At 40.0% G+C, this 25,949-nt stretch overlaps 1 protein-coding gene and 1 long non-coding RNA gene across 33 annotated transcripts in view; both read left to right on the top strand.

The window, feature by feature from the left end:
• The window catches only part of CAMK2D (calcium/calmodulin dependent protein kinase II delta), a 123,123-nt gene that overhangs the window by 70,584 nt on the left and 26,590 nt on the right, over positions 1–25,949 (top strand). For 18 of the 32 annotated variants that reach the window (XR_011150395.1, XM_069012497.1, XM_069012493.1 and 15 more), the window contains 9 exons: positions 5,586–5,651; positions 8,203–8,275; positions 13,886–13,988; positions 17,513–17,596; positions 18,606–18,700; positions 19,005–19,127; positions 19,792–19,875; positions 20,578–20,620; positions 24,428–24,465. Coding sequence is in view for 31 of the 32 variants with exons in the window: in XM_069012497.1 (XP_068868598.1) it covers positions 5,586–5,651; positions 8,203–8,275; positions 13,886–13,988; positions 17,513–17,596; positions 18,606–18,700; positions 19,005–19,127; positions 19,792–19,875; positions 20,578–20,620; positions 24,428–24,465 (709 nt within the window). In the remaining variant the exon portion in view is untranslated. Of the gene's footprint in view, positions 1–5,585; positions 5,652–8,202; positions 8,276–8,307; positions 9,261–13,885; positions 13,989–17,512; positions 17,597–18,605; positions 18,701–19,004; positions 19,128–19,791; positions 19,876–20,577; positions 20,621–24,427; positions 24,466–25,949 lie in introns of those variants that run through there. The other 14 variants (XM_069012496.1, XM_069012499.1, XM_069012504.1 and 11 more) reach the window with 7 other exon arrangements.
• Positions 547–1,870, top strand: LOC138109315 (uncharacterized). The gene is made up of 3 exons (XR_011150396.1): positions 547–619; positions 1,469–1,528; positions 1,673–1,870. It is a non-coding gene; the product is annotated as an uncharacterized lncRNA (long non-coding RNA).

Genomic DNA, 25,949 nt, shown 5'->3' with positions numbered 1-25,949 from the left:
GAAGCAGGGATGGTGACAGCATGAACTGTGTGTCTTAGGCTCTTAAAAAGAGAAACTGATTTCCTCATTCTTCCCTGGAATGGGCAAACTTTTCCACTCACTTGAAAAGTTACTGCTTATGGTTTTGGATATGGACAAACCTGAATGTTAGGAATTGTATTGCAAAACTGAGTTACTTAAGTAAAATTATCTCTTTAAACAGTAAAGTTTTCCAGGGCAGTTTATGGTTTAACAGACAACACACCCACCCACCTACCTGAAGAGCTTTCTTAGGCTCCCCGTGGTTTTGCTGCTTAGAATGAGAATACATTATTTCCCCAGAAATGTAAAATAGCTCATTTCTAAGCATACAAACAAAAGTATTTGCATTCAGCATGTCTAAGTTAGAACCTGGATCTTCCACAAGCAATTGTGTGCTTTCATGTTCAGGTTACATTCTGGTTTACTTCCTGACTTAATTTTTTTAAAAGAAATCTATAAAGACTTCTTCAACACTAGATTTCATACTAGAAATACACAAATATTAAATAGTCTGTCTGCAGTGAAGGCATTCGGGATTCAGGACTCAAATCCTAACTGGGCTCCACAGAAGCTTGTATGTGATTTGTGTCTATCCCAGGTAAGTGCAGTGACTGTTGGCTTGGAAATGGCTCCAGGGCACCACTCACATATTTGTTCTCTGACATGCACTGGGGTTTCTTTTGCCTTTTTCTTTCCTTAAGGGCTACGGAGGAAATCTTTCTATGTGGAATTGGAAAAAGCTTCTTAATCCAGAACTTTTGTAAGAAGTGCATGCAGAATTCTTAGTTCTAGGGACAATATCCCTTTTAAAAACCAGTGGCTATTTTTTTGTTGTTGTTGTTGTACTGCTGTACTGTGAGAAACTGGGGCCTACTATAATTGCAGTTAGTCCATGTCTGCCTTAAATTTAATATATAAAGCCAGACTTATCTCAGGGGGTTATGACTGTGATGTGAACTAGAACATTTGAACAATTTCAAAGTTGTAGATAACAGTATCTAGATCTCGATAGTAAAGGAGCAAATAGAAGCTGATGTTCTGCAATAAAACATTAATGCCTAACCCAAAGATACTGCCTTGGCCAAAAACTAGATTCCACAGGAAGTGTTCTGCATTGGCTGGAACTTCCTCTGTTCTCTGACAGTCCCATTCAGGACAAATAACAGCCTCAAACATTTATATAAAGCTTTTATGTTTTGAATATGTGGTTTGAAGGCTTTGTAAAAATTACTTATTTTGCAAAAAAGAAAATGTCTAAATGGCAGAGGCAGTCACTTTGCTGACTGATCGTTGTCTTTGGAGAAGCAACAGGTTGCATTCTTGAGGAACTTTTGGCAAATTACTGAGAATGCCTGTTCACAGTTAATTTTTCACATTCAGATTAAGAAATCATTGCTTTAATGCTCACTAATATTATTTATTAGTGAAACTTCACCTTTTATTGCAGTTAAAAACATGTGGTTACTGCCCTGTTGACAAGTATATAAAAGAGCTGCCACGATAAAAGGTACCGTATGCACTTCTTGAACACGGAGGCCAAGAACCTGCTTTTCTTTACTTAGTTTTTATTCAGCAGGAGCCTGACTGTGGTGTAACACTGTCACTCCACCCACACATGCCATCATGTCATTTTCTTAATGATTTCTTTCAGACTGTGTGGGATTTGGTACGACTGTTTCTTCAGAAATTTCTTTCAGACTGCATCCCACGTAAGAAAGTGAAGGGGAAGACTGCCCTTTCTGTGGATAGAAAAGAATAATCATTGTTACTCTCTATTTTGAATTTCTAATAATCTCTTTGGATTAAATGCCATAGAGATGTCTGCAGCCTCTTGTTTCACTTGTATACCTCAAGCATAGCTGTGCTTTTATCCAGAGAAAGAAACAGTGTTTAATGTACTCTGTTACAGACGTGCATTTGGGTGAACAATTCTGGTGTCAAATGGGAAGGTGGGAGTCTCTGGAAATCCATGTGGAAAATGGGTATTGAACAATGAACTTCATGAGTTTAATAATGGACTTCATGAAGTTTTTGCTCCCCTTCCCTATTGGTTAAGGCAGCTGCAGTCAGGATTTGCGTCTGTTGGACCATTTCAGTTGCTAAGCACGGATGAGACTGTCTTCAGTGTTAATGATGTTAGATGAGTTCAAATCCAATCAATTCTGTCAGTATTAATTGCTGTATCTGAATGGAAACAGCTGTAGCACTTGAAGACTCTCTTGTGCAAGTCAATGAGATTCTCTATTTTCAGTGTCTCCCGTTTTAATGTGCTTGATGAGATGCAACAACTGGTACATTAAGAATCCTGGCCTTGCTTTTAGTATTCTAAGTGCAGGAACCATACTGTGTAGAATAAACAGAAAATACAAAAAAAATAGCCTAATTTGCAAAGCAGTGTTAGGCTTGGGTAAGTGCCTGAACCTCTGTTTCAGAAGTAGAAAGGCTACAGATAAATGTAAAAATTCTATGGCTGCTGTTAGATGCCTCCTCCCAGCTCCATTATGAAGGCAATTGAAGAAACAAATGTAAGCTAGGCAGAAACCACACCAGTGTGATCATCAGCAGAGGCTGGTTTAGCTGTCTGTGCTAATTTGTGTGTTCCTTTTAATTATTCTCTTGTATTTGTAAACATAAACCAGCGTTTTTCTGAAAGTGGTGCAGAGGGCCTTGGTGCTGCTTGTAACTCTTCTGTGTAAACAAACCCATGTGCTTTACTTGTTGCCACTTTAGTATGCTCTTCTTAAAAATCACAAAACAGCCATAGCAATTTGTAAGAACCAGTGGCTTTTAGGTTACTGAAAGTTACTAGAGCTTATATAATGAATGGCCTGCCATGAAATACAACGTCCCAGGATCCAGGTACATGTCTGTGTCAGAAGAGCATTGAGAGCCATTCCTGTTTGCATCCTGCAGGGAGATAGTACCCTGGCACCTGTTCATGTAGCTTTGTAGTGAAGGGCCAAAGTCGTTTTTGAGTGGCTTCCTGGGACCTGTGGGCTGTCCTACACTGTGGTGCCCATGACTTTTATTGCTGCAGGGGCACCTTGCTCAGGGACACTCAGTGAGCCAAGGCCATGAGCACGGCTGTCGTGGTTTGCCCAGAACGTGCACGTGGGTTCTGGCCTCTCCTCATGCCCTGCCCTGCGCTGCCCTCCCTTCCTTCATTGTGGCCATTTAGCTGTCTTGGGAGAGCTATTCCTAAGGTATCCTTCAGAGTGACAGAGCATGGGAATTGCTGACTGCTTGTTTGGTTGTCAGTGAAATTCACCTGCTCTGTTCCTGCTTTAATCTTTTCGTCATTTAACAATGGTTGTGCATACCAAGCAAATGTTTAGTGTCAGCAAGTAAGATTTCATATCCCCTTCTTCCCTCTGTGCTGGAGAAGAACAAACATCAATTTGGTATTCTCTTCCACTGAAAGGCACTTTGATGACTAAAGCTTCCTGTTTTCTTTTCTTTGGCTTGGATCAAAAATAAGTGTTTTAGGAAAGAGTAAGATCAAAGGATGCTTTGTTTTTTCTTTCATCACAGAGTGAGAATTATTCCTCTTTACCAGAACTGTGGCAGACAAATATATATGCAAAAAGGAGTTACGCAAGACTGTCAAAATATGCATCAATCAAAGCAAAGCCAGTCTCTGGAAGGTAGAAGACAAAAAGAAAGAGAATACAAATTAGGCAACAAACCACTTTACCTCCTCCAGATTTTACTGCAGACTTTTGTACAAAATAGCATTCTGTTACCTGAAAGTCTCTACATTGAGAGTCAGTCAGTGTAAACCCAGAAAAAGGATGGTGTAACCCAACTATAAATGAAATCATGAAAATCAAGTTCTTGAACTGGCCTTCTCAAAGAAAGGAGCAGTGCTGCTAGTTGAGAAGGGCATTTCTGTCATCATCTAATGTGACTGAAAACCAGGATCCTCAACGAACTGTTAGTACAGCCGTTTGCAAGTGAATGTTACAGTTCTGAGCATTCCAAGTATTATCACCTTTAATTTTTTAATCCTAATAAACTTAATTGTATTCAACAATAATTACGTTCACTGTAGTATCGATTTTTAAGCATCTCAATCTTTAAGTATTTTGTTGCCCACTCAAGCTTTTATGTTTGGGAATTCACTGGGAATATAATGTGCTAATATCTGCATTTGTAACCAGTAATGAAATACAAACATTGATCTCTCATTCTCATCTAGGAATTATTTATGTAAGCGCCTGTATGTGTGAAGAATTGCACATAGCTGTGCAAGTCTGTCAGCCTACACCATGGAACAGAAATGTTACAGGAATTGTCTTCCTGTGCTGTGAGTCCACTCTTGTGACACAGGCAGACAAATTTTATGATATTATTGAAAAGCTCATTAATCTTCATCTTACAAAGATTGCTTGAACTCTTCTCCTGATTTTAACCTTATATTCACTCATAGGTATTGTATGCTCATGTATTTTTGTACCAATATTATCCCTTACAACTCTCCTCTAGGGAGAGTCAGGCTTATGCTTCTCTTCAGTATTTATTTTCATCCCTCTTAACCTTTGTTTTGCCAAGCTAAATTGGGTTTGCATCTCTGAAGAGATCTGATGAGTGAGTGACGGGGTAGCCTGGTTGCAATTTCTCTGTTCATGCTGCTCTTCCAGTTCCCTTTTCTGAGCATGAGTGACCAGAACTGGTACAATATGAGGAGGGATTTTACTGCTGCACTTGAGGACATTGCTCTCACCCTATTTCAGATGCAATCCAAGATTGTGGCAGCATCCTGCTCAGGGCTCATTCTGGACTTTGATTTTTGGGATATAAAATCAGTTTTATTTCTTTTTAATCACTTTCCACCATTAAACCACTGGTGGTCCAATGAGCTCCTGGGTATGCAATGATGCTCAGCCACTTCTGTTACTGGCGCTAGGATTGTGCAGTTCTTCCCTTGTACTTAAGTGGTACTTTAACTAAGATATTCCTACTTTCTCCACAAAGATGAATGGAAATTTTCTAGGAAAAATCCGCTGTTAAACTGTTGAAGGTACTCCGCTTCTACTGATACTTCCCTTCCAACTCAGTAACGCTCTTTCTGGCCAAAGCACAAAAAGCCAGCCCCTCTGGCACCTGGGTACACCTCTGTTGTGATTTGATCTACACTGAAAGGCCCTTTTCCTTTTTTAGCATTGTTGTATTTTAGCATTTCTTATCTTTGCAGTTTTCAAATTATCCTGAACTGTTCTGAACTTCAGCCACAATTTTCCTTGCTGGTCACTTCCCTTTATCCTTGTAGTTTTACTCCTTCCTTTTGATATCCATACCTGATGTCTGGCATCTTGCCCAATACGCTGCCACCCTTAGTTTTTATTTTCTCTTTCTGATTGCACTTCCGCCATACCCATTTTATTCATGTAATGATTTGGATGGACAAACCTTCCACTTTAGTTCCTGCACCTTGCTGCAAAACCTCTTGCATTTCTGTACAAATGTTTCACTTACTCCTCTCTGACTTCTCCTTGTCAAGTTAATTTAAGATGTGCATTTTCACTTCTGAAATCTCCTTTTCCCCATCTTGCTTTTTGTAACAGAGTCACTGGAGGTGAATTGTTTGAAGATATAGTTGCAAGAGAATATTATAGCGAAGCAGATGCCAGGTAAGTAATTTGTTTTTCTAATGTTGCCTTTGATATTCTAGGATAGTTACTTAAATATATCCTGGTGTTTGGCATCAGTTTCCTTAGCTCAGTCTGTGAGACTCCAGGATTTCTCCAGGAGTTCTCTTAGACTTGGAAGGACACAGTTGGGCAGTTTGAGCTCACAACTGCGTGGTGGAGAACTCACGGGAAGTCTTGGTGTCTGCAGATCTGAAAAAGCTGAAAATGGATCTCAATTTGTTAAAATTTTACCCATTTTTTCCTTTGCAAACTGGACATAACAGTTCAAGTATCTCCTCCATGGATTCTTACATTTGCTGATCAAAGGTTGAAGCATAAGTTGGTCTTAAAAGAATTTTGCATTAAATATGAATTTTGTTCTTGGTCTAGAAGTGCTAATTTCCTTTTCCTATTTGAAAATTTTTGTTGTGTTTCAGCAATAAGCAATTACACAGTGCATCTCATAGTCTGAGCTCAAATATGAAATCTCTGGCAATTTTCTGCAAGTGCTTGTTGAAAAACTTGAAGAATAAGTTGACAATTATCATAATTTTCTTGCATAAAGTATCAGGACCACTTATCTCATGTTTGTCCTCATATAATAATAAATCTTAAATATTCTCATAAAATTAATAATCTTAAGCATTGTGGTCAATTACTTTAAAGAAAGTATGTTCTACCATCACACTCTTCACAGAAATTGCTCTTGAAGTAAATTTAAAGAATCCTTATGTTTTTGTGTGTTTAAAAACACACCCCCTCAATGATACATATTTAGTACATGTAACTTTAAATTATGCCTTTACATTTGGAATTAATTGAGAGATGACTGGAAAGAATTAAGTGTTCCAAACAACAGTGGTTGGATAGTAATGAACAGACAAGAAGTTACTCTGAGTATTAGGAAGCTTCCACTGTTTTTGCTCTTACTGCATCTGTAGGAATGGTAGAAACATCATTGCTTTAGACATTTAAATACAGAACACACAGCAAAACACCCTGTAGGAAAAAAAACAGCATTAGGCGTTTAGGTGGGGTGGAAGAAGAGGAGCTATGTTAAAAAAATTTTCAGATCATTTTTTCCTGCTGTGATTGAAGCAAATTTCTAATATTGATGCCAAAGGCCAGTATATGGTGTCCTTGTGTGTTTTTAAGGTAGTTGGGAATTATAAGGAAAAATTGCAGTGATGATTTTTTCCTGTTCTAGAATTATGACATATTGGAAGGGGCTGTGCATATATATGTGTGTATATATATAGAATATATGTACACATTTTATATGTTCAGTAAAAATTTGACCAAATAAGTGAAATATCTAGTTATGATGCATCTCTGTATTTTGTGTATTTTTATATACATATCTATATATCCATATATATATATATATAAAAAATATCGTGTGTGTGTGTGTGTGTGTGTGTGTATCCCTCTAGAAATAGTTCCTGTTCTCTGTGGATGCCTCTCCCAAGACTGTCACACTGGTCTGCTCCTGCAAGCCCTTGCTCATGCCAGTAGTCTGTACTCAAACAGTGCAGTGAGTTGTGAACTACTTGCCTAAGAAAGGGTTTTCAGGCTTGGGCTCCAGTTACTGATTTATGACCATTCCTTCTGAGTTCCATGGTCAAAACCTTTTGGATGAGCAGCATCTTGACTACTCTGTATTACTTACTGTTACTCACTTGTGCCACAAAGATGTCTTTAAAAAAAAACTATAAGGTCTTGTAGTGCCAAAAAAAAATCTGAAAAAGTTCCGATGCTCTAAAAGATGAATATTTTAGTTGTACTTTTTGGCATCATAGACTGGCCAAAACTTGCAAACCTGGGCATGGAAAAATAGGTGCTAGTTCAGTTACTGGAAGCACCAAACTAAAACATTTGTCTAAATTTTAAACGTGGATTTTCACTTCCTGAGTTGACTCCTAACTAAACTAGAGCTGGACACTATTTTAAATGAAAATGCATGCCACCTTTTTGAATGACTTGGCTTTATTCTACTAATCGTTTTAAAGAAACCATTTGATTCAAAATGAAAAATGTTTTGCTTTTCCTTAGCTTTTGACTTTTTTTGTTTCATTTGTTTTCTGTATATCATGTCATTTCTGAGCATTTTCTTGTTTCAGCACTTGTTGAAATGTTAACTTCACTACAAAAAATTAAGAAAACCAAAACATGCCAGTAATTGTTTTACTGCCTCCACTTTATTTTTCCTATAGCAGTTTTTGGAAACTGCAAAAAGCTTCCATACTGCTGAATCGAAGTACAGTCTGATGATTCTGTCTCATAAGTGTCATATGTTCCATGCTAAATGTCTTTTTTTGTTAGGTTTTGGTTTTTTATTTTGCTCTGGTTTTTGGATGTGTTGGAGCTGGAAATATCTCTGTATTCAACAAAGCTGTTGTTCCAGTTCAAAGTGCAATCAAGACTTGTCAAGAGATGTAAAATTGTTTTTGTTCTTTACCTTTTGCTTTTAAGTTTTATTTTATTTTGTACTTAATGTGATTATGTGCCTTTAAAATGTTCTCCCTTCCATTCTGCCCTTGTATCTTTGCAGTCATTGTATACAGCAGATTCTAGAAAGTGTTAATCATTGTCATCTAAATGGCATAGTTCACAGAGACCTGAAGGTCAGTATCTGGTGCCCATCAATTGGATATAAGAACTTTGGGGTTTTCTTTCCACTGGGTAGGGGCAGAGGGTGGGATGTCTGTGATGTTCCCTTGCCTATCCTCCTCACCCTCCGAACAACCAGTCCAACCAATAATGCATGACGCCTCTTTCCAGTTTGCAAGTCTACAGGCCTAATATACATCATGGCAAAAGGGGGAATGGTTGCCCAAAAAACTGTCTCGTGCGAAGATGCTGGATTTTGCCCACGCTGTGCCAGGTGCCGATGCCGTGCTGAGGCTGTCCCGTGTGGCTGTGTGGGCACAGGGAGGTGACCCCTGGCTGTGATGTATGTCAGCTTGCAGATGTGACCGCCACTGCTGTGCTGAGGCCCGGGGCGCAGTAGCAGAACGAGCGGCCGCACGCTGCTGCGCTCAGGTGTGACGAGCCCTCAGGCAAGTGCCGCTAATTGCCGGCTAAATTGTGCGGCAGGGAGCTAATTATTGACCTGGAGCACCTGGCTTGGAGGGGGCTTGGGGGCTACCTCCACGGCCGCTGCGATTTCTAACCATTTCTACAATTCTTTAATGCCTCTGTGAAGGCTCTGAGTAAGGAAGGAGGAGAAAGCACAGAGAATGCCAAATATTTAATACGACCTTGAATTAGTGGCAAAATTTCTTTCTTTTAAAAGTTGTCATGGAAAAATAAATTGGTGTTAAATTCCAACCAAAGCCAAGGCAGCCGCTCCGCCGCGTGTCTCTGAGGGCGGCGCGGGCACCGCCCGGCCGAGCCTGAGGCCGTCGTGCCCCGAGCGGGGCGGCGTGGGGCAGGGCAGGCCGGGGCGGGAGCGCAGCCACGCCCAGCCTCGCCCTCGGCCGCCGCCCCGTCGCCTGGTGCTGGAACTAACGGGCGCCCATGGTGTTTGCATGCAGTCATTGCATTCAGCAGATCCTGGAGGCCGTGCTGCACTGCCATCAGATGGGCGTGGTCCATCGCGACCTCAAGGTGAGTGCTGCTGCCCCGACGCCCTCCCGCCGGAGCAGCATCCCTGCCCCGCAGGGCCGCCAGCAGCCGAAATGTAAACGCTTCCCTCTTGTTGTTTTTCCCCTTGGTTCATTTATTTTTACTTGGCTTCACCTTCATGCAAGAACAAGCTTGTTCTCCCCAGAGGAAATCTGTTCGGGACTGGCCAGTACCTGGCTGTCCAGCACTGGGCAGTACAGGGAGAACAGGAGGTGCTTTTCAAGCACTGCGTGCATTCATTGAATACATGGTCTTCATCTGTGTCATCCAGAGCTTTTGGGGCAGGGCATGAGGGCAGCTTCCCATCTCCCATCAGCAGAATTTGGAGTGCTTCTGGGAAGCACAGTAGCCTTTGCATGCCATGCATTTTAGTAACAGAAGGTCAGCTGCTCTGGGATCGCTGGCACAGAGACCTCTCTCCTCCAGATGATGGCTGGGCTGCAAAACATCTTTAAAAAGCAGGAATTTCTACAGTGTTCGCGCTACAGTCAACTGAGGAGTTCAGTTCCTTCCAGACGAGCTTTCGTGTTGGGATAGAAACCTTTCTAAAGAAAACTCTGTGCAGAGAGAGCATTCCCTCTTTCTTAACTGTGTATATTTCCAAATGGCTAGAGGCATCTGCTGCCGGAATGCTCTCTGCATTTAAAATATGTTGGCAAGGAAAGAAGTAAGTCAAGATCATTTTCTTTTACTGTGAGACTCCAAGAGAGAAGGCTGTCCAGAGCTCATCGTAAGCTTACCTTTTGGATGAGGGAGAGGACTTCATTTGGGCATTTGGGCTTCACGATCCTCAAGGAAACTAAGATGGTTTATTTTGAAATCAAATGGAGGTCTGAACTATGAGATCCTTTATGAGGTGGAGAAAAAACTGTGTGTGGGCTGAGGCAGCGAAACACGCTAATCCCTTGTGGCACAGCTTCTTGGGCTTTAGTTTTTCTTTCTGAATGAGTTCTGGGGAGCAGAAATTTTCTCCTAGGATAAGAGTTTCTAGTGGTTATCATGAGTAATAACATTGGAATCAGAATGCTGTCGCCTTTCCTGCCAACCTTCACTCCCAAACAAACTGTTCTTGTCTGACTTTATAAGGTCTATGTTGATGTCATAAAGGAGCACGAAGGGGCTTGCTCCAAAAGATCGGAGAGCAGGATGAGTTTCAAAGATGTAGACCCCAAATTTTCCACCCATTTTGCACTTTGGGATTTTCCTGTGTCACAGTTGTACAACAGGAGACTGACTAATCTCTGTCCAATCTGTAAATCTTGCATGGCAGCTGGTTAACATGGAATGAGTTTAAATGGAAGGATGTCAGATTAGTCCAGCTGCTGCAGTGATTCCTGTCCACACCGTATATGCAGTCCTATGCTTCTAGCATCAAAAGGAATTAAAAAAAACAGGATTGTAGCTATGCAAGCTGATGGAATAAGGGATGCTTCCTATTACTTTTCATACTTTCACACAAAACAACTTTTTTTTTGGGAATGCATTAAATCCAGCTGTTGCCTGCTCCAGACCATGTGTGGATTTCTTATTCTGGCAAATCCAGGATGAATTGAAAAAACTGTGTGAGAAAAAGTGTTTCTGCCAAGCTGTAGTGCCCAGTTTCATTTGTGAAAGTGTAAACTTGAGGAAGCAGAAAACCATCCTTCTTCAGTTACAACTTTGTGGTAAAAGCCAAAAAACCCAAAGAATTAATTGAAAGACTGGTGAAATCTGAGCAGAATGCCATGTGCTGAAAAGAAGATGCCAGGACCAGAACAGCAAGATGTGGAAGGTGGTTATGGGCTGGCATGGATCCTTAAATTGCAAAACTCGATGTATTTTTTTCTGATAACTCAGTCCACAGCATGATGGCATGCTTGGGGGTTGAGAGATTTTGGATGATCTCGTTTTATTTAACTTTACTTCTAGGCTGATTCAGTAGCAAACAGACAGGAGCTTTTGCAGCCTCTTATGACCTGCAGGAGCGCTTGTTGCTGCTCTGTTTGTAATCACTGGCGTAAGTCAGAATGGTGGTGGATCCTAGACCCAGAAAAAAATTAATCTACTAGTGGCAACCTGGCTTTACCAGCTAGTAAAAGTGCACTTCCGGGTAGGAATTCCAGTTCTTGTCAGGCCAGCAGCATTCCTGCTTTTGCGAAACCTTTGTGATTTTGTGGTTGTGACCCTCTTACTTCCGCCACAGAGTGGCTGCTCTAGGTATATGCAAGGAAAACTACACAGAGGCTTAAGTACTTGGTATCTTAAGGATTAAAGACCTTTGGAAAAGTATGGCATAAATCACGTTAATTTATTTGTAAGCAATTTTAGCAGTTAACAGTGCCGTTGTGCATGCTTGGCTGCCACCAGTCGCCGGGGAGCACAAGGTGACACCACTGAATCCAGGGAACAAATCTTGTGCTGCGCTGTTCATGTTTCCCAAGTAATTGCACTCATTCCCAGTTAATGCATGGTAATTACCCACGTGCCTCTGGCCAGCCTCAAACGGCTCCTGCATGTTGGCTAAGCACACAGTCCCACATGGCATGGCCCAAAAGGAGGCTCTTGTCTTTGGTATGAGAGTAAATCAGGAATTCTGGTGGAACATACCTGTGAAAGTGGTACTCTGCAGAGCAAAGGCATGTAATGGAATAAAAAAACAGTCCCAAGAGGAAAACAGAAACCAAAAAAAATCAACCCAACAGAAGAACAAACCAGCAGCAGAAAACACAAAACCAGTGTTCTGAGCACAATCCCTTTTTGGGAAAGCAGTATATGCTCGGTGGGGTAGTGCTTGTATTTCATCCGAAGGGATGAGGCTTTTGGCTTGCCTGAAGGTCACAACCAAACAGGATCATCCATTGCTTTAAGAGGTTTATACAAGAACAGGCATTCCAGGAATTAATTACTGTGAACTTCTCTCACTCTGACAGGAAACCTTGCAGAACTATGTGACTGTGTGTTGAAATTAATGTTGTTAAATGGCCAGGAGTGTGACATGGCTTAAATCAGTGTTGATGAACCTAGAGAACAGTCCTCAGCTGTGCACTCAGTGTTTCATATAATGTAGTTGAGGTGGTTACTGACAATTTAAGGGAATATAAAGATTATATTTTTTTCTGAGTGCCCTTCATCTCGATTTTTAAAACTGTGGAAATAGAAGATTCATCAAGTCACTATTGATGAAAGTTTTTTAATATTGTCTAATCTATGACAGAGCGACAAAGGGATGAGCAAGAGAACAGCGTTGGTAAAGTGCTGAAAAAATGTTCCCTCACAGTCTGGTGAGAGGGGAAAAACCAAACCACCTTTAGGCTAAAGAGTTTGTCAGGGCCTGTTGTGTTGTTAATTAATAGAAGTATCACTGTGGCTGAGGCCTTAATTAGGCTCAAGCATATTTTGCTGGGTACGTGACATATTAAAGATAGCCTTTGCTGAAAGAGGTTTATGATCTTAATTGTTTCCAGCGTCAGTACCTGCATGGCATTAACTGCAGTCACATAAATAGTCCCTTGGAAGTGATATGATTGCTGCTGGGTTGAACATGGAATACACCTTGAAAAGTTTGCAGGATTGGGGCCCCAGCACCAGCCTGGATATAGTGAAGTCCCTTGTCACAGACCACGGCAGAAATTGTTTCTGAGGAGTCACAGCAATACTTGTCAAAGTGGGGTTTTGTCATTCCGTAAATGTAGAACAAAGCCTTTTTTAAAAATCATGGGGATTGGAAAGGAGGACATGGCAAGAAAATGCTATGAGGGTCACAGTTCTCTGAAATAATCTGTTGACTTCTACAGTAGTTTATTAGTTGTATTTTTAAAGCAAACATTCCTACAATAAAGTTGTCTTTGGGCAATTTACACTTGATGTATTTGCTAACTGGAGTTAAAAGGATTCGTTATGACCAGCAGAATGAACACAATTGTTATGTTCAAATCCTTTACCTTTAATTGTGCAAGTGTACTGTCGCATTTCATTTCAGATGTGAACAATATACCCTCTAAAAAAATAGCAAAGTGGGAACTTTCACTAACTAACATTGTTATATGTAAAGGTTCTCTGCAGGCACAAACGTGGGTGTGCTGGTTTTGCTGAAAGATTTGCAGTGTAAATACACCTGCCGTCTAAATACAGATATAATCACAGGGGTGTTATTGTTGGGATGTCATGCAAAATATTTCTGTTTGACAGTTGTAGGTGCCTGATCCTGCAAACTGCATGGGCTAGACTAGTCGTCAATGAATCCCTGTCTTCTGGGAGTTTCCTGCCTTATTTTTGCAGCAGTGAGCTCTTGGGAATCTCTGACCCATCCAGTCACACCAGTGGGTGTCACAGCTTCTTACGCCCATTCTGGCCATCCTCCTTCTCCGCACACTCTCCTTAGTCTTGCTAGCATGGGCTCATGAAGGCTCGTTACAGGTCTGGTGGTTCTTTCCAGATAGGAAGGGGAAGTGCAGTTTTTGAAATCTCATGGAGAAAACTCATGGGTTTCTTCTCTTTTTCACTCCTCTAAGTATTTGTTCTTTTCCAGACTACCATAACTTAAAAAAAAAAAAGGTGAAAACCTGTCAAAAATGTATTTACTTATCTTTTTGTCTCAATTTTTTATTTTTTTCTCTCTCTGAATAAAGCCTGAGAACTTACTTCTAGCTAGCAAATCCAAGGGAGCGGCAGTAAAACTGGCAGACTTTGGATTGGCTATAGAAGTCCAGGGAGAACAACAGGCTTGGTTTGGTAAGTAAATACCATTTTTTCCTCACCATTTGTTCAGTGTAGTGGTTTAGCCTCCCAAACAGCCCCACTCTCACCCCAGACTGAAACGTGCAGCTGTGTGAGTCCTTGAGCCTAGAAAGCCTGGGTTTCCTCATTCCTAGCTTGTCCTAGCTTCTGTCAGCCTATAGATTTGACTTAGGTGCACACAACTCCTTCTCTCCCACTTTCTCCCAGGTAGCTAGAGGCAGGAAATGTGGGTATAGAGCCTGGGGGGAGACAGGTGGTTTCCCCTCAGGTGCTCAGGTGACTGAGGAATAAGACAGTAAGGTACTACTGCTGAGTGTACCTGCCCAGTCATCAAAACATTTTGTCTGAACAGGTCTCTGTCAGCTGGAAACACCTGAAATTTTGGAATGTGACTTGAATGAAAGGGAAGATAGGGGAGATTGAGCACCTGAGGCTGTAGCAGACAGTAATTACAGATTGCTTGTTACAGTTAATAGATGCCCCAAGGAGAATGGTGGAAAATATTTAATACTGGTAATTTTAAACAATAGTGGGTGTACAGTTACGATACACGTGTCTCACGTGCCACCCTCTTTGAACAGATGTGAAGCATGGGGAAAAATTGGTTGTAAATCCCAGGTGGAAAAAAATACAGAATAAAATATTTATAGCAGCTGCCTAGTCTCCCTTAGAGCAGCTAGAAAGTGCAGTTTGAAATGGAACAAAGTGGTTGTGAGCTTGGAACAGAAGCACAAAGGTTTTTATGGGCAGTGAGTTGGGAGGCTCAGTGTTCACAGCTGTAAGTACGTGTAGATGCACAGGCAGTACCATTGGACATATGTTGGCATCTTTATAAGCCAGCCTGTTGTTTTAAATCCAGCCTTTTTATAAATGGATTTCAGTAATCCACAAAAGATGGAGATTGCTCTTGCACATCAACAAACAGAGCAGTACAAAAGGAGTGGAACAGCAGCAAGGCAAAACACAAGTGGTTTGTGTTTTGACAATGACAAAAACATCAGGTTAACAGGAAGCAGCTCAAGAAAAAATCAGCAGATTGAAGTTGACTTCAGGGTTATTTTCTGTACATAGTGTACCTGCAGGTGATGCAGAGCAGGTTGCAATGCCCTGTAAAATTTTGCACTTTATTTTTTTGTCATTTGGTTCTTCTAAAATGCTTGGTTTAGACTCGTAGCATCATGAGAACTTGGTAGAAGGGAATAGAATGTCATTAAAATATATATGTAAGGAAGAGTCAGCAAGATAATGAGAAGAAAGTCGTCTAATGGGGCTCTTTCCTTAAAAAAAAAGTGTTACTCCATAAGATGAGCGGGTTCTGTACCTTTTTGGAACTTACTCTGCAAAACCAGTCCAGAGTGGTCCGAGTGCCGGCCTTCAGCTTCAGGGACTGCATTAACAGGGCAGAACATGAACACCAATGTACTGGGCATTTTGAACTTTCTCACTTTTTTTCAGAAGATTTTTCTGCTTTCTGCTGGCTCCTGCAGCACTTAGTGACTCATGGTGTGCTCTAATTATAGCTCTGCATCAGTCTGTTTTTCTTTCTTTTTTCTTTCTTTTTTTTCCTTTTTTTGGGTGTAGTCCTCTGGTGTGACGGTCCCTTTTCTGCTTGAACCATGGCTGTTCCTCAGCAGGAAACTGGCTCGAGCTCTGGATGTTTGAATACAACCAGAATACTTTCCTGATTTGCATGTTTGCAAAACAAACTTGTTCTCTGCCTATTTGTAGAAAGCGCTACAGGGTTTAGTTGAAACCTGCCACCCGCTTAGCAGGTGTTTAAGGTACTGGGAAGGTGTCAGGCAGGTTGAGCTCAACAAAGCACGGATTTTGTTTTGGACCTCTCAGCACTTAGAGAAATCATACAGGGATAGGAGTACAGGGTGATGCAATCTCTTGTAGACACTTCACAGTCACAGTTTTGAGCTTTGCAAGTTGCTTTAGCTAAAGGAGTTACTACAAGCAGCAACACCTTTCTGAAAAGTACACACTTGTTTGGGGGTCCCTCTGAGCAGTTATAGAATAACCTGATAAATAATAGTTACCTATTTCAGTGTGTTCTTTCTTGTTTACTGAAATCAGGGCTGTGTACCCTTCTGTGTTTGCTGCTTTAAACCACTCACAATACTGGAGAGAGACTATTTTACTAGAGCATGTAGTGAGAGGACAAGTGGGAATCACTTCAAACTGAAAGAGAGTAGGTTTAGATCAGATGATAGGAAAAAACTGTTCCCTGTGAGGCTGGTGAGGCCCTGGTGTGGCTGCCCCATCCCTGGAAGTGTCCAAGGGCAGGGACAAAGTTTGAAGTAACCTGGTCTAGTGGAAGGTGTCCCTGCCCATGGTGGGGGTTGGAACAAGATGATTTTCAAGGTCCTTTCCAATCCAAACTATTCTATAGTTCTGTGTACTAAAATTGTACCAATTATTTCTGTTTAGACCTATTTTGTATCTTCATTGAGAGATAAGGTTAGCTACGTACTGTATTTGCTTTTGCTTTAAAGTTTATTTTCAAGTCTTGCATAGTAATGTTCATTTAGCTGTGGTAAGTTTTAGAGTCAAGATGACTTTGGTTTCCCTTTAAAATGAGCACTGCACCCAAGAAGAGATGTGAAACAGCACTCTATTTAAAGCTACTTAGAACATCCATATTTCAGCTTCTCCAAGGAGCTTAAGATGTGTTTCCTGTGTGATAGTACTCCTTAACAATTCATAGCTTCCATATCAGGAGACTGCAAAAAACAAGCTTATTTTTCATGACCATATTTTAGCTCTTTTCTCAGTAGAATATACAGAATTTCCTTCTCCCACTCCAAAATAATTGGCAACTGCAGGGCAAAGGCTTCTTTTTTCCTGTAGCTGTACACTTTATATGTTATCACTGTCTCTCATGAGTTTTGTGGAATCCGGGGAGGTATTGCACGAATGGCATGTGGTCCTTCATGAAAGCCGCCAAATTCTCACCTCTCAGGAATTCCCAAGCACTTATTTTAGGCAAAGATGCCTGAAAGAGCAGGCGTACTCACTGAAATGGTGCAGACTGTCAATGGTCATTAAGTTTTTATCCTTTACAGTGTCCTAAGAAAAGGAATATTTATACCTTCATTTTGCATTTCTGCTCAGAGAAAGCAGCACTGCTGGTCATGAATAAAGGATGAAGAACGTGTAAATTTTAAAGGCCAGATTGCTTCAGAGATGCTTCCTGTAAACTTTTGTAAGGAGGTTTCCAGAAGTGGAATGACTTCGCAGAAATGAGTTCTGCAGTGGAAAGATCATATTAGATGTAGCTCTAATTTTGTGTAAAATATATCTCCTTTTATATAGGATACTGTAGCTGCTCCTCTGCTTTGTTCGTTGGTCCCCCATAATGTCAGCATTACCTCTAGGTCATGTGCCATAAAAAACAAATGGGCAAATGAAGCAGTTCATATCCATGTCCTGGGTCTTGTGGGCCAAGATGAGAATCACTTGCTTTTTGCAGAGCACATACAGGTTTTGACCAGAGCTGCCTTGCCTTTTGACAGGCTTTGCTGGTACTCCAGGATACCTTTCGCCAGAAGTGTTACGAAAAGATCCTTATGGAAAACCTGTGGATATGTGGGCATGTGGTAAGAAATTACTCCGGAAGTCATATTCAGTCCACTGTAAAGTGTTTTAAGGGTGAGAAATTATGTCCAGGGCACATTATATTCTGCATCACAAAATGGGTATTTAATAAAATTCAATATTAATTTCTACTAGAGGTCATTGGATTTTTTGTTCCTCTACAAGCCTTTTTTTTCTTTACTTATTTACTAAGTTGTGTTATCATGGCATTGTTGGCCATGTCTACACAACATACTTTCAAAAAGTATTAAATACTGCAGTTGTATCATGTCTAATTAGTTAGAAAACACAACAGTTCATACTGTGAGCTGGACATTTAGTTTTGGTTCACGAGCAGCCTAAAATTTGGTCAGATCAATATACCCAAACTGCAGGTATAATGCAAAATTAAATGTTCTCTGAACGGGAGTACAGAGCATTTACTTTATCATCCAGTTCTTGAAACGGTGCCTTCTTAGGTACCGGCATGTGGCAGCTACCCACCTGAGAACAGTGGCTGGTTTCCTTACTTTACTTTACCCACACTTAGTATGTGGTTGTATTCATGGCAGCACTTTTGTTCAGTCACAGGGAATCATCTCAGACTAGCAGGTGGTCTATTCAATTTCCTGTTGACCGAATGCAGAGAAATTTGGGTTTCCCAAATTTGCTTTGCATGAGAATAGTTTTAACATAATCTTGCAGACACCAGTACAAGCCGTGATAAAACCAGAAGTAAAAAATGCATTTTCCTAGAATATCCAGAATCATGGAGTATTATTTCTCCAGCTAGATCAACGTTTCCAGTGTTCCTGAACTGATGTTGTGTCAAACACTTGTTATTGCCCATGTTTTCTGTAAGATGTTACCTTGTGAACCCCACTTTTACTGTTTTCCCCAGTACGAAGGCGCAGCATTCTTCAGAGTCTGGGATGATACTCGTGAGCCTTCTGTTTTACATGGTTGTTGGGTGCAGAATTAATTTCTGTTTGTTTCTAGAAAGCCCTTAACACTGGTGTGAATTTTTTGCAGGAGTCATTCTGTACATCCTCCTGGTGGGATACCCCCCCTTCTGGGATGAAGACCAGCACAGGCTTTACCAGCAGATCAAGGCTGGTGCTTATGATGTATGTACCATACTCAGTCTATTCAATTATTTATAATTGTACCTCTAAGCGGTACTTTCCTAGAGGGAAAAGTTAAGAGCTGACAATATGGTGGCATATGAATTTTGCAACATCACCTAATCATACTATGTTAAACAGACAAGAGGCTGTTGTTCCTCAGATTTAGGTAATTTGTAAATGATGATGTGGAAAAGACAGAGCCTTATAGTTTTTAAGCTCTTATTTGAATCTAGTACTGGATCCTTAGGTAAAATTGTGTAAAGATTGTACAAGACAATATACACCTGTGTATTTTTTTCTGAAGTTCCCTTCACCAGAATGGGACACGGTGACTCCTGAAGCAAAAGACCTTATCAATAAAATGCTCACCATCAACCCAGCAAAACGTATCACAGCATCGGAAGCACTAAAGCATCCATGGATCTGTGTAAGTAATTTCCACAGGTTCAGTGGGATCACTTGGCAGACAACTCAGCTTCTGGTTTGCTTCAGCATATAGTGAAGGTGTTTAGAGGATAACTTCCATCCTTGTTCATGCAGCTGTCTAACTATAAACTGTAAAATTATAATTACACAGATACAGTCAATAGTGGTCTATATTGAGATCTCAGCTTGGGATAAGAGTTTTGAAGAAATTAGCTCCTTTGCCTTTGACTTTGTTGTGCAGAAGTTCCCTGCCAAAATTAGTGTTATTTTACATTCTCAATGAAAAGAAAGTGCAGGAAAGTAACTTTGAGTGGGATAGTGCTTCACATCTTCATTTCCTTGAAATCATTCAGATGAGCCTGAAATGTGCAGGCAGGAAGTTCAGGGAATTCTGAAAAGTCGATTTGCAGGTAGCCAAGGCTGCTTGTCTGTTCCTGGATCCAGGACTCTTCTCCTGTTCTCAGTATATTCCACACAGTGTCTTTTCAAGTGGACTTTATACGTGGAGAAGGCTGAGTAAAATGAGCACGATGGGATAATCAGACAAGGTAGAAATTAAAGGCCCAAGTTGGGGACCATGGGTTGTAATATGTGTGTTGTAGAGTAAACAAACTGCTAAACAGCTGGCTGGGTGCCTTAAAATAATTCTTTTCTTCTTGTCTCAGCAACGTTCTACTGTTGCCTCTATGATGCACAGACAAGAGACTGTAGATTGCCTGAAGAAATTCAATGCAAGAAGGAAACTAAAGGTATGAATGAAAACTTGTGCTTGTGTTCCATGTGCAAAACAAATGGTCTCTGTGCACAGTTTTTCTAGAATATTATTCTTAAATAACCTATTGATAGAAGATCAGCTTTTGTCTTGAAGATATTAAACTTTTCATGGAAGTGAATAGAATTTTGCTTTTCTTTAAAATTCAAAATAATATCAATGCTCTGTATTTAGACACACTAAAAGTATTTTGTTGAAGGAAAATCCTTAAGGTTATTCTTCTGAATAATAATAATTCAGAAGAATTTTTTTTCCTGGCAAGACAGGATAACTTTGGAGATGTGTACTTGTCTAATGTGCACCTTAAACTCCTATTCCTCCCTAAAAAAAAAAGAATCTAAGAACAGTAGTAGTCTCTTTCATGTTCAGCCATGTATTTTGAATAATTACTGATCCTCTGAATACTCTTGGCCTGTGCATTATGTACTGTCAATTGGCAAATATTTGAGATTAGCAAGATTGCTGATAGGTGTGTAATTAAGATTAAATTACAGTTTATGCACTCATGACATGGCATGTGGGAGGTAATGCACAGAGAATCCATTCTTTCCAGGTTAATTCAGTAATTGGTATAATTATATATTGGTATATTATTATAATTCTTTTTTGTTGTGTTGTGTTGGCATTTGGAGTTTTACACAAGTGTGATGCTAATTTGAGAAAATGTGTGTGTACACAGGGGGCCATTTTGACAACAATGCTGGCTACCAGAAATTTCTCAGGTATGTTCATTGAGCTCCAGATTAATTCAGTCTTCATATTTTGATGTCTGTGAAGGCTGAGATCTAATTAGGATTCATTCAGGAGCATTTGAGTATGGTTTATGTTCTTTCCTGTGATGAAGCGAGCAAGAATTTAGTCTCTTTGGGCCAAAGAAATTCTCTTGTAGGTGACAATCTGATTTTTCTGTAGAATTTGAGCTCCTTCCCTGCTTTTTGATTATTACTTGTCAAAAGACAGGCAGTGTTTTTATGCCTATTTTGGTGCAGGAAAATTGAAAGTTATGTATGTAGCTCCACATTCATAAGTATCACCAAACAACATTTAGAACTTACATGTTTTTATATATGTGAAAAGTCTTTCCATGATTCTGTTGCATCCTGTATTAAAAATACCATCAGTACACATTCATTTCTTTATTGCTTTGCTAAGGAGTAAGAAATGTAGTAACATGAGTCCTCATTTTCTTTCTAATGCCCAGAGGTGCCTAGCTGGATGTAAGGAGAGTTATTTCCTCCTTATGAAACAGTTTTGTTCTGATGACTCTGGAGATTTAGATCTTACACCAAACAAGTTCTAATAGCAAAAGCTAAAATACATTTGCAGTTAGCAGAATTAGAATTGTCCTCAGTAGTAGAATTGCCACAATATTGATGCTGTTGAATTTTTCGTTTTGCCATTTGAGATTTCCAGTGAATAGTGAAATAGAACACCAGATTTAAAAATCAGTAATTTTACATATCCTCCTACTCTGTGATGTAACTATTGGAGTGTAACATAAATTACTGTACAGACAAAAACATAATAATGCTCTGGGTATGTTTTGAATAATAATAAGCACTGACTCATCCCAAAAAAATTACATAATCATGAATGCAAGAACAACTTGTTCAATTTGCATAGTACTTGAAATACAATTTCTTTCTTAGTTAAGTTCCCTTCTTTAACACACACCTAAACACAGAGGACTACATTTATCTAAATTACCTTGAGTTAGTGCTTAATGAATTCCAGTGCCTGCCAATTCATTTAAAAGGTGGGAAGGCTATGTAGGCTGCGCTTCTTGTAAAAATGAATTACTGTTAAATATCAAACAAACAAATCATTCCTCATCCCTTTTCATAACTGTCACTGTCTATGTATGTAAGGATCAAATTCAGCTTCCATGAACCAAAAAAGCTGAAGTAGTTTTAAAACAGTATTTCAGCATGAAAAGCAAACAGGGTTTTTGGCTTTTTTTTGGATTTTTTCATCTGTCATCTCTTGTTTTACACCAGAGCCACTGGTATTTTTTTCTTGATGACGTTTTATTTTTTCGGTTTCTTTATTCATTGTATTTCATTGCAAAGCATGCTTATGAAGGTCATTTGTCCATAATGATGTGGTTATAAAAGTGTTTTATTTTCCTTTTTTTTCTTCCTTTTATGTGGAATGTATATTTCTTGTGAGGTAAGACCCTCAGCACGTGAAAGGAACATCTTTTTTCTCTTCTCAGTCCAAACTGCTGTTTGTCCTCAATCACTTTAATTTCTACATGTTGTCACAAACCATTTGTTTCCAGTCTGCTTTCTGGCCTAGTAGCGCTGCCTTAGGTTTTATTTATAGCTCTTGCTTGTAGTTGCAAGAAATCTCTCATTGTGGGCTTAATTTAGAATATGCTGATTGCTTTGCTCCTGCAAATTCTTTAAATATTTCATTTGTATGCAGTATCTGTGATTAAAGAAAGATGAATCCAAATACTATTAAAAATACATTTCAGGCCAAACCCAGCAGGGTCCAAGAGTACGTCCTGTAACATGCAGTGCTGCGTAGTAATCCACCCTGGGCACGTTCTGAAGGACGCGCCGGCAGTGCCACACACGCAATAAATACTTGGTGTTACTGCTTGTGGTGCCCTCATTTTACTGCCTCTCATTTAATTGTTTACATAGAACGTGTAGTGTTTGTCAAGCATTAAAAGAGCTCAGAAGTTTCATGCACAAATTTAGCAAAAGGACCTACAGCAGCCTATAAGAATTAATTGATGTTTTCCCATATTTTTAAGGGTGTAAAACAGGCTTTGAAAGCAATTAACTTCTGGGGTTTTTTATCCTTAGGTTTCAGAAATATCTCCTTCCCTTTGCTTTCCCTAAACAAATTCCTGAAGTTAATTGAGTGCCCACAATATTTGTGGTAATGTAAAATCTAAGGCACTCTTGCCTCAGGTCCTGAAAGCACACATTGCCACAGGGAGTGTCCTATCTCCAAAGTGTATGGAGAACAATTTGATTTCAATATTACCTTACGTGTTTCTCTAAATAAAAACATGCAGTGGTCCTGCTGTACAATACAGGCAAATTTATTTTTGTGCATTTTAGCTGTAAGACATGGCTGTGTGGGTAGCGTTGGCTGATGTCCGTAATTATTAAACTGCATTTGGAGGGCTGATATATTAGTGAAGTGAGAAACATCAGCCTGGCTTCACCTTCCAGGGTTTGTTTCATGTGAACAACACAATAATGGACATTAGTCCCTTCTGTAGAGTTGCTGAGGTGGTCCTACATTTTCTGTGATGTAAAATGAGCACTTAATGCAGTTGTAGCTCGAACATAAGCCACAATTACAAGAATTAGCTTTAAACATAAACCACATACTCAGTAACTCCAGTATCCTCAGCCAGTCTGGGCAGCCTTAAGCATGCAAGGTCCAGTTGGTTTGGGGTTTGAGGTTTGTTGTTTTTTTTTTAAAATAAGGATGCCAGTAATGGTGAGAGCTCCATGTCAGGACTGTCTCCCTTATATACAGAACAGCAACTTCTTACAGTCTAAGCTGTGGAACACTTTTTGATGGGAAGATTGGGTCATAAACAACAATAAAACCCCAATAACGCCAGGCTTGTTGTGTAATTTATTATTCTTCAAGTCTTTGGCGGTGATTCATGAAGCATTTACGCTTTAGTGAATAGTTGATATGGATTTGGTAGGTCAGCCAGCACGTATTTCTGCTGGGAATGTTTTCAGGTTCAGAGCTGTGCTGTGCTTGTTTGCATGTTAGCCTTCTAAATTTAGTAAATTGGAATTACTTGATGCCAGTTTTAGGCGGTGGAATTTAAAGCCTGACAGGTGAATAGCGTTATGGCAAATGAAATTTTGAAGAAATTTGATCCGTGTACAACAAGATTGAGAAAATAGCAGGTTTTCTTCATTAGGAGCTGAAGCAAAGCCTAGAATTCGTTATTATTGACTCATGGGCCGCAGCTCTCTGAAACAGCCCCTCGCTAGCGAATCGTCCTTCCCTTCTTCCTTGCAGCTGTGCTGCCCTTTCACACAAGGAGGCTGATGCTGTCACGGTGGGAAGTCCTCAGAGGGGGATTATGGATATGATACCCTCATTAAGATACCAGTGGGCTCTGCAGACACCTGGTCTAAGTCCCTGCCATCAGAACAATGAGAGACCAACCAGAACCTTTTCACAGTCGTATCTAACTATCCCCATCAACAAATAGAAATATATTGCAGTTGAGAAAGTGAATATATCCAAAGCTGCTGCTTTTACACTCACCCTGCTTCCATTTTGTCTCTGCCACCCGAGAAGCTCTCTCCTTATATAACTACAGTCAACCTACAGCTTTAGTCAATGGAAAAAGATGTTTGATAATCCTAAGGATTGGTAGTTTCCTAAAGATTTCATTCCCCATGCTCAGAGAAATAAAAGGAGGAAATAAAAGCTGAGAACATACCTGGAGCTGGGAAGCACTGGGGGTTTGCTGCACAGCTGGGGTGACCTCTGGGGAACCACCTGACACTGAAATTATTGGTCTTACTTTACAGCAGCCAAGAGTTTACTGAAAAAGCCGGATGGAGTTAAGGTAGGTTAAACACCTGCTTTCAATTTCAAAGATTCATTCTTAGTCTCCACCTATCTGTAACTTCAGCCAGGTTTTAGGATTGATTATTGCTATTTCTTTCCTTCATAGAATCTGTTAGCAACTGCTTCTCACTAGCTTATTTGGAGTGGTTAAAGTTAGTAGGTGAAGCTTAGAAGTGAAATAAATACTTGAAAAGCCAGCATTAAGTAAGCAGAAGATAGAAAACTACTGGAGAAAATGCTTTTTCTTGCTTTTTAAATGAAGAATGATTATCTAATTAATGACTCAAAGTTGTCAGTTACCTTGTAAATAGTGGTTTGGTGGTGGGCTTTTTAAGCATCAGTGTTTACGTGCAGTTATGTTGCCTCTGTGTTTCCCCTTGACTTTCCATTAGATTTTGTGTAAGACCAAAAGTGTACGGGTAGGCTTGGCTCCACATGAGGTGTGTTCTGCCAGATGTACTTGCTATATTTGGCAGAACTTGAGGGGTTTACTGTCTCAGATCAGCTCATCCTGACTAAGAGACCTTGCTAAGAAGGGAACATTTTGGCAGCTTTCGTACATGATTTAGAGCTCCTGTTCTCTCGTCACCAGACCCTGCAGGAGGAGAGATGCTTCACAAATGAACGTTCTGCATAAATACTTTGGAGAAAAAAAAAAATAACAGGAATAAAAAAACACTCAGCAGAAAATATGTTTCATTTTTTTCTCAGAGGATTCTTGAAGACTAATATAATGCCTCAAGCTTTCATTACAAGATTCAAAAGATACTCTTCTGCGCTGTGTGTTTATGCAGAAGGGTGTCTTTGACCTGAATTTTAATTTTCTATTTAATCTTAATGTCTTACTTTAACAAAGTATTATAAATATTTGCTTAAATACCAGATTCACAGTATATTTGTGCCTGCTGTCTGACATATGCACACTTTTCTGATAAAAAAAATCCCAAGCCTGACCTACAAAGAAATGAGTACAGTACCATTTCAGTGCTTCTCACTGCCAAGCAGTGGATATCCCAGTCACATGGAGAAGCACACATTTGCAACTATTCTATCAGTGCTGGAAAACCCTGAACGTGTTTCGTTGTGGAATAGATAAATTTTGTGCACTCTCTGACCAGTTTTCCTTTTTAAATATCATTCCTCCTACAGGTCTACGATGCTATTTGTTCTATTGCAATCTCGATTATAATATGGGAAACAATGGTTGCCAAAATTTTGCCTAAATTGCACTTGCTGGGATTCAGTTCTTTGGTTTTCAGCACGTTATGTGTCTGCTGTTAGTCTGCATGGTCATGTGGAGCAAAGGGAGTAAATATACATCTGGGGAAGTCTGGTTTTATCATTTCTGTTAATTGGGATGCTGTTATTGAGATACTCCGTAGCATTTTTTCCACCCCTTCCAACAGCTGTAGCTGTCTTTTTCTTGTTTAAAAAAAAAAAAAAAAAACCCAAAAGAGAAATATACTGTACTCCATGCATTGA

The sequence above is a fragment of the Aphelocoma coerulescens genome, chromosome 4 (genome assembly GCF_041296385.1).
Source record: "Aphelocoma coerulescens isolate FSJ_1873_10779 chromosome 4, UR_Acoe_1.0, whole genome shotgun sequence".
Classification (NCBI taxonomy): Eukaryota; Metazoa; Chordata; class Aves; order Passeriformes; family Corvidae; genus Aphelocoma; species Aphelocoma coerulescens.
Note: the sequence above shows the minus strand (reverse complement) of the source record. Positions and strands in the feature narration are given on the sequence as shown.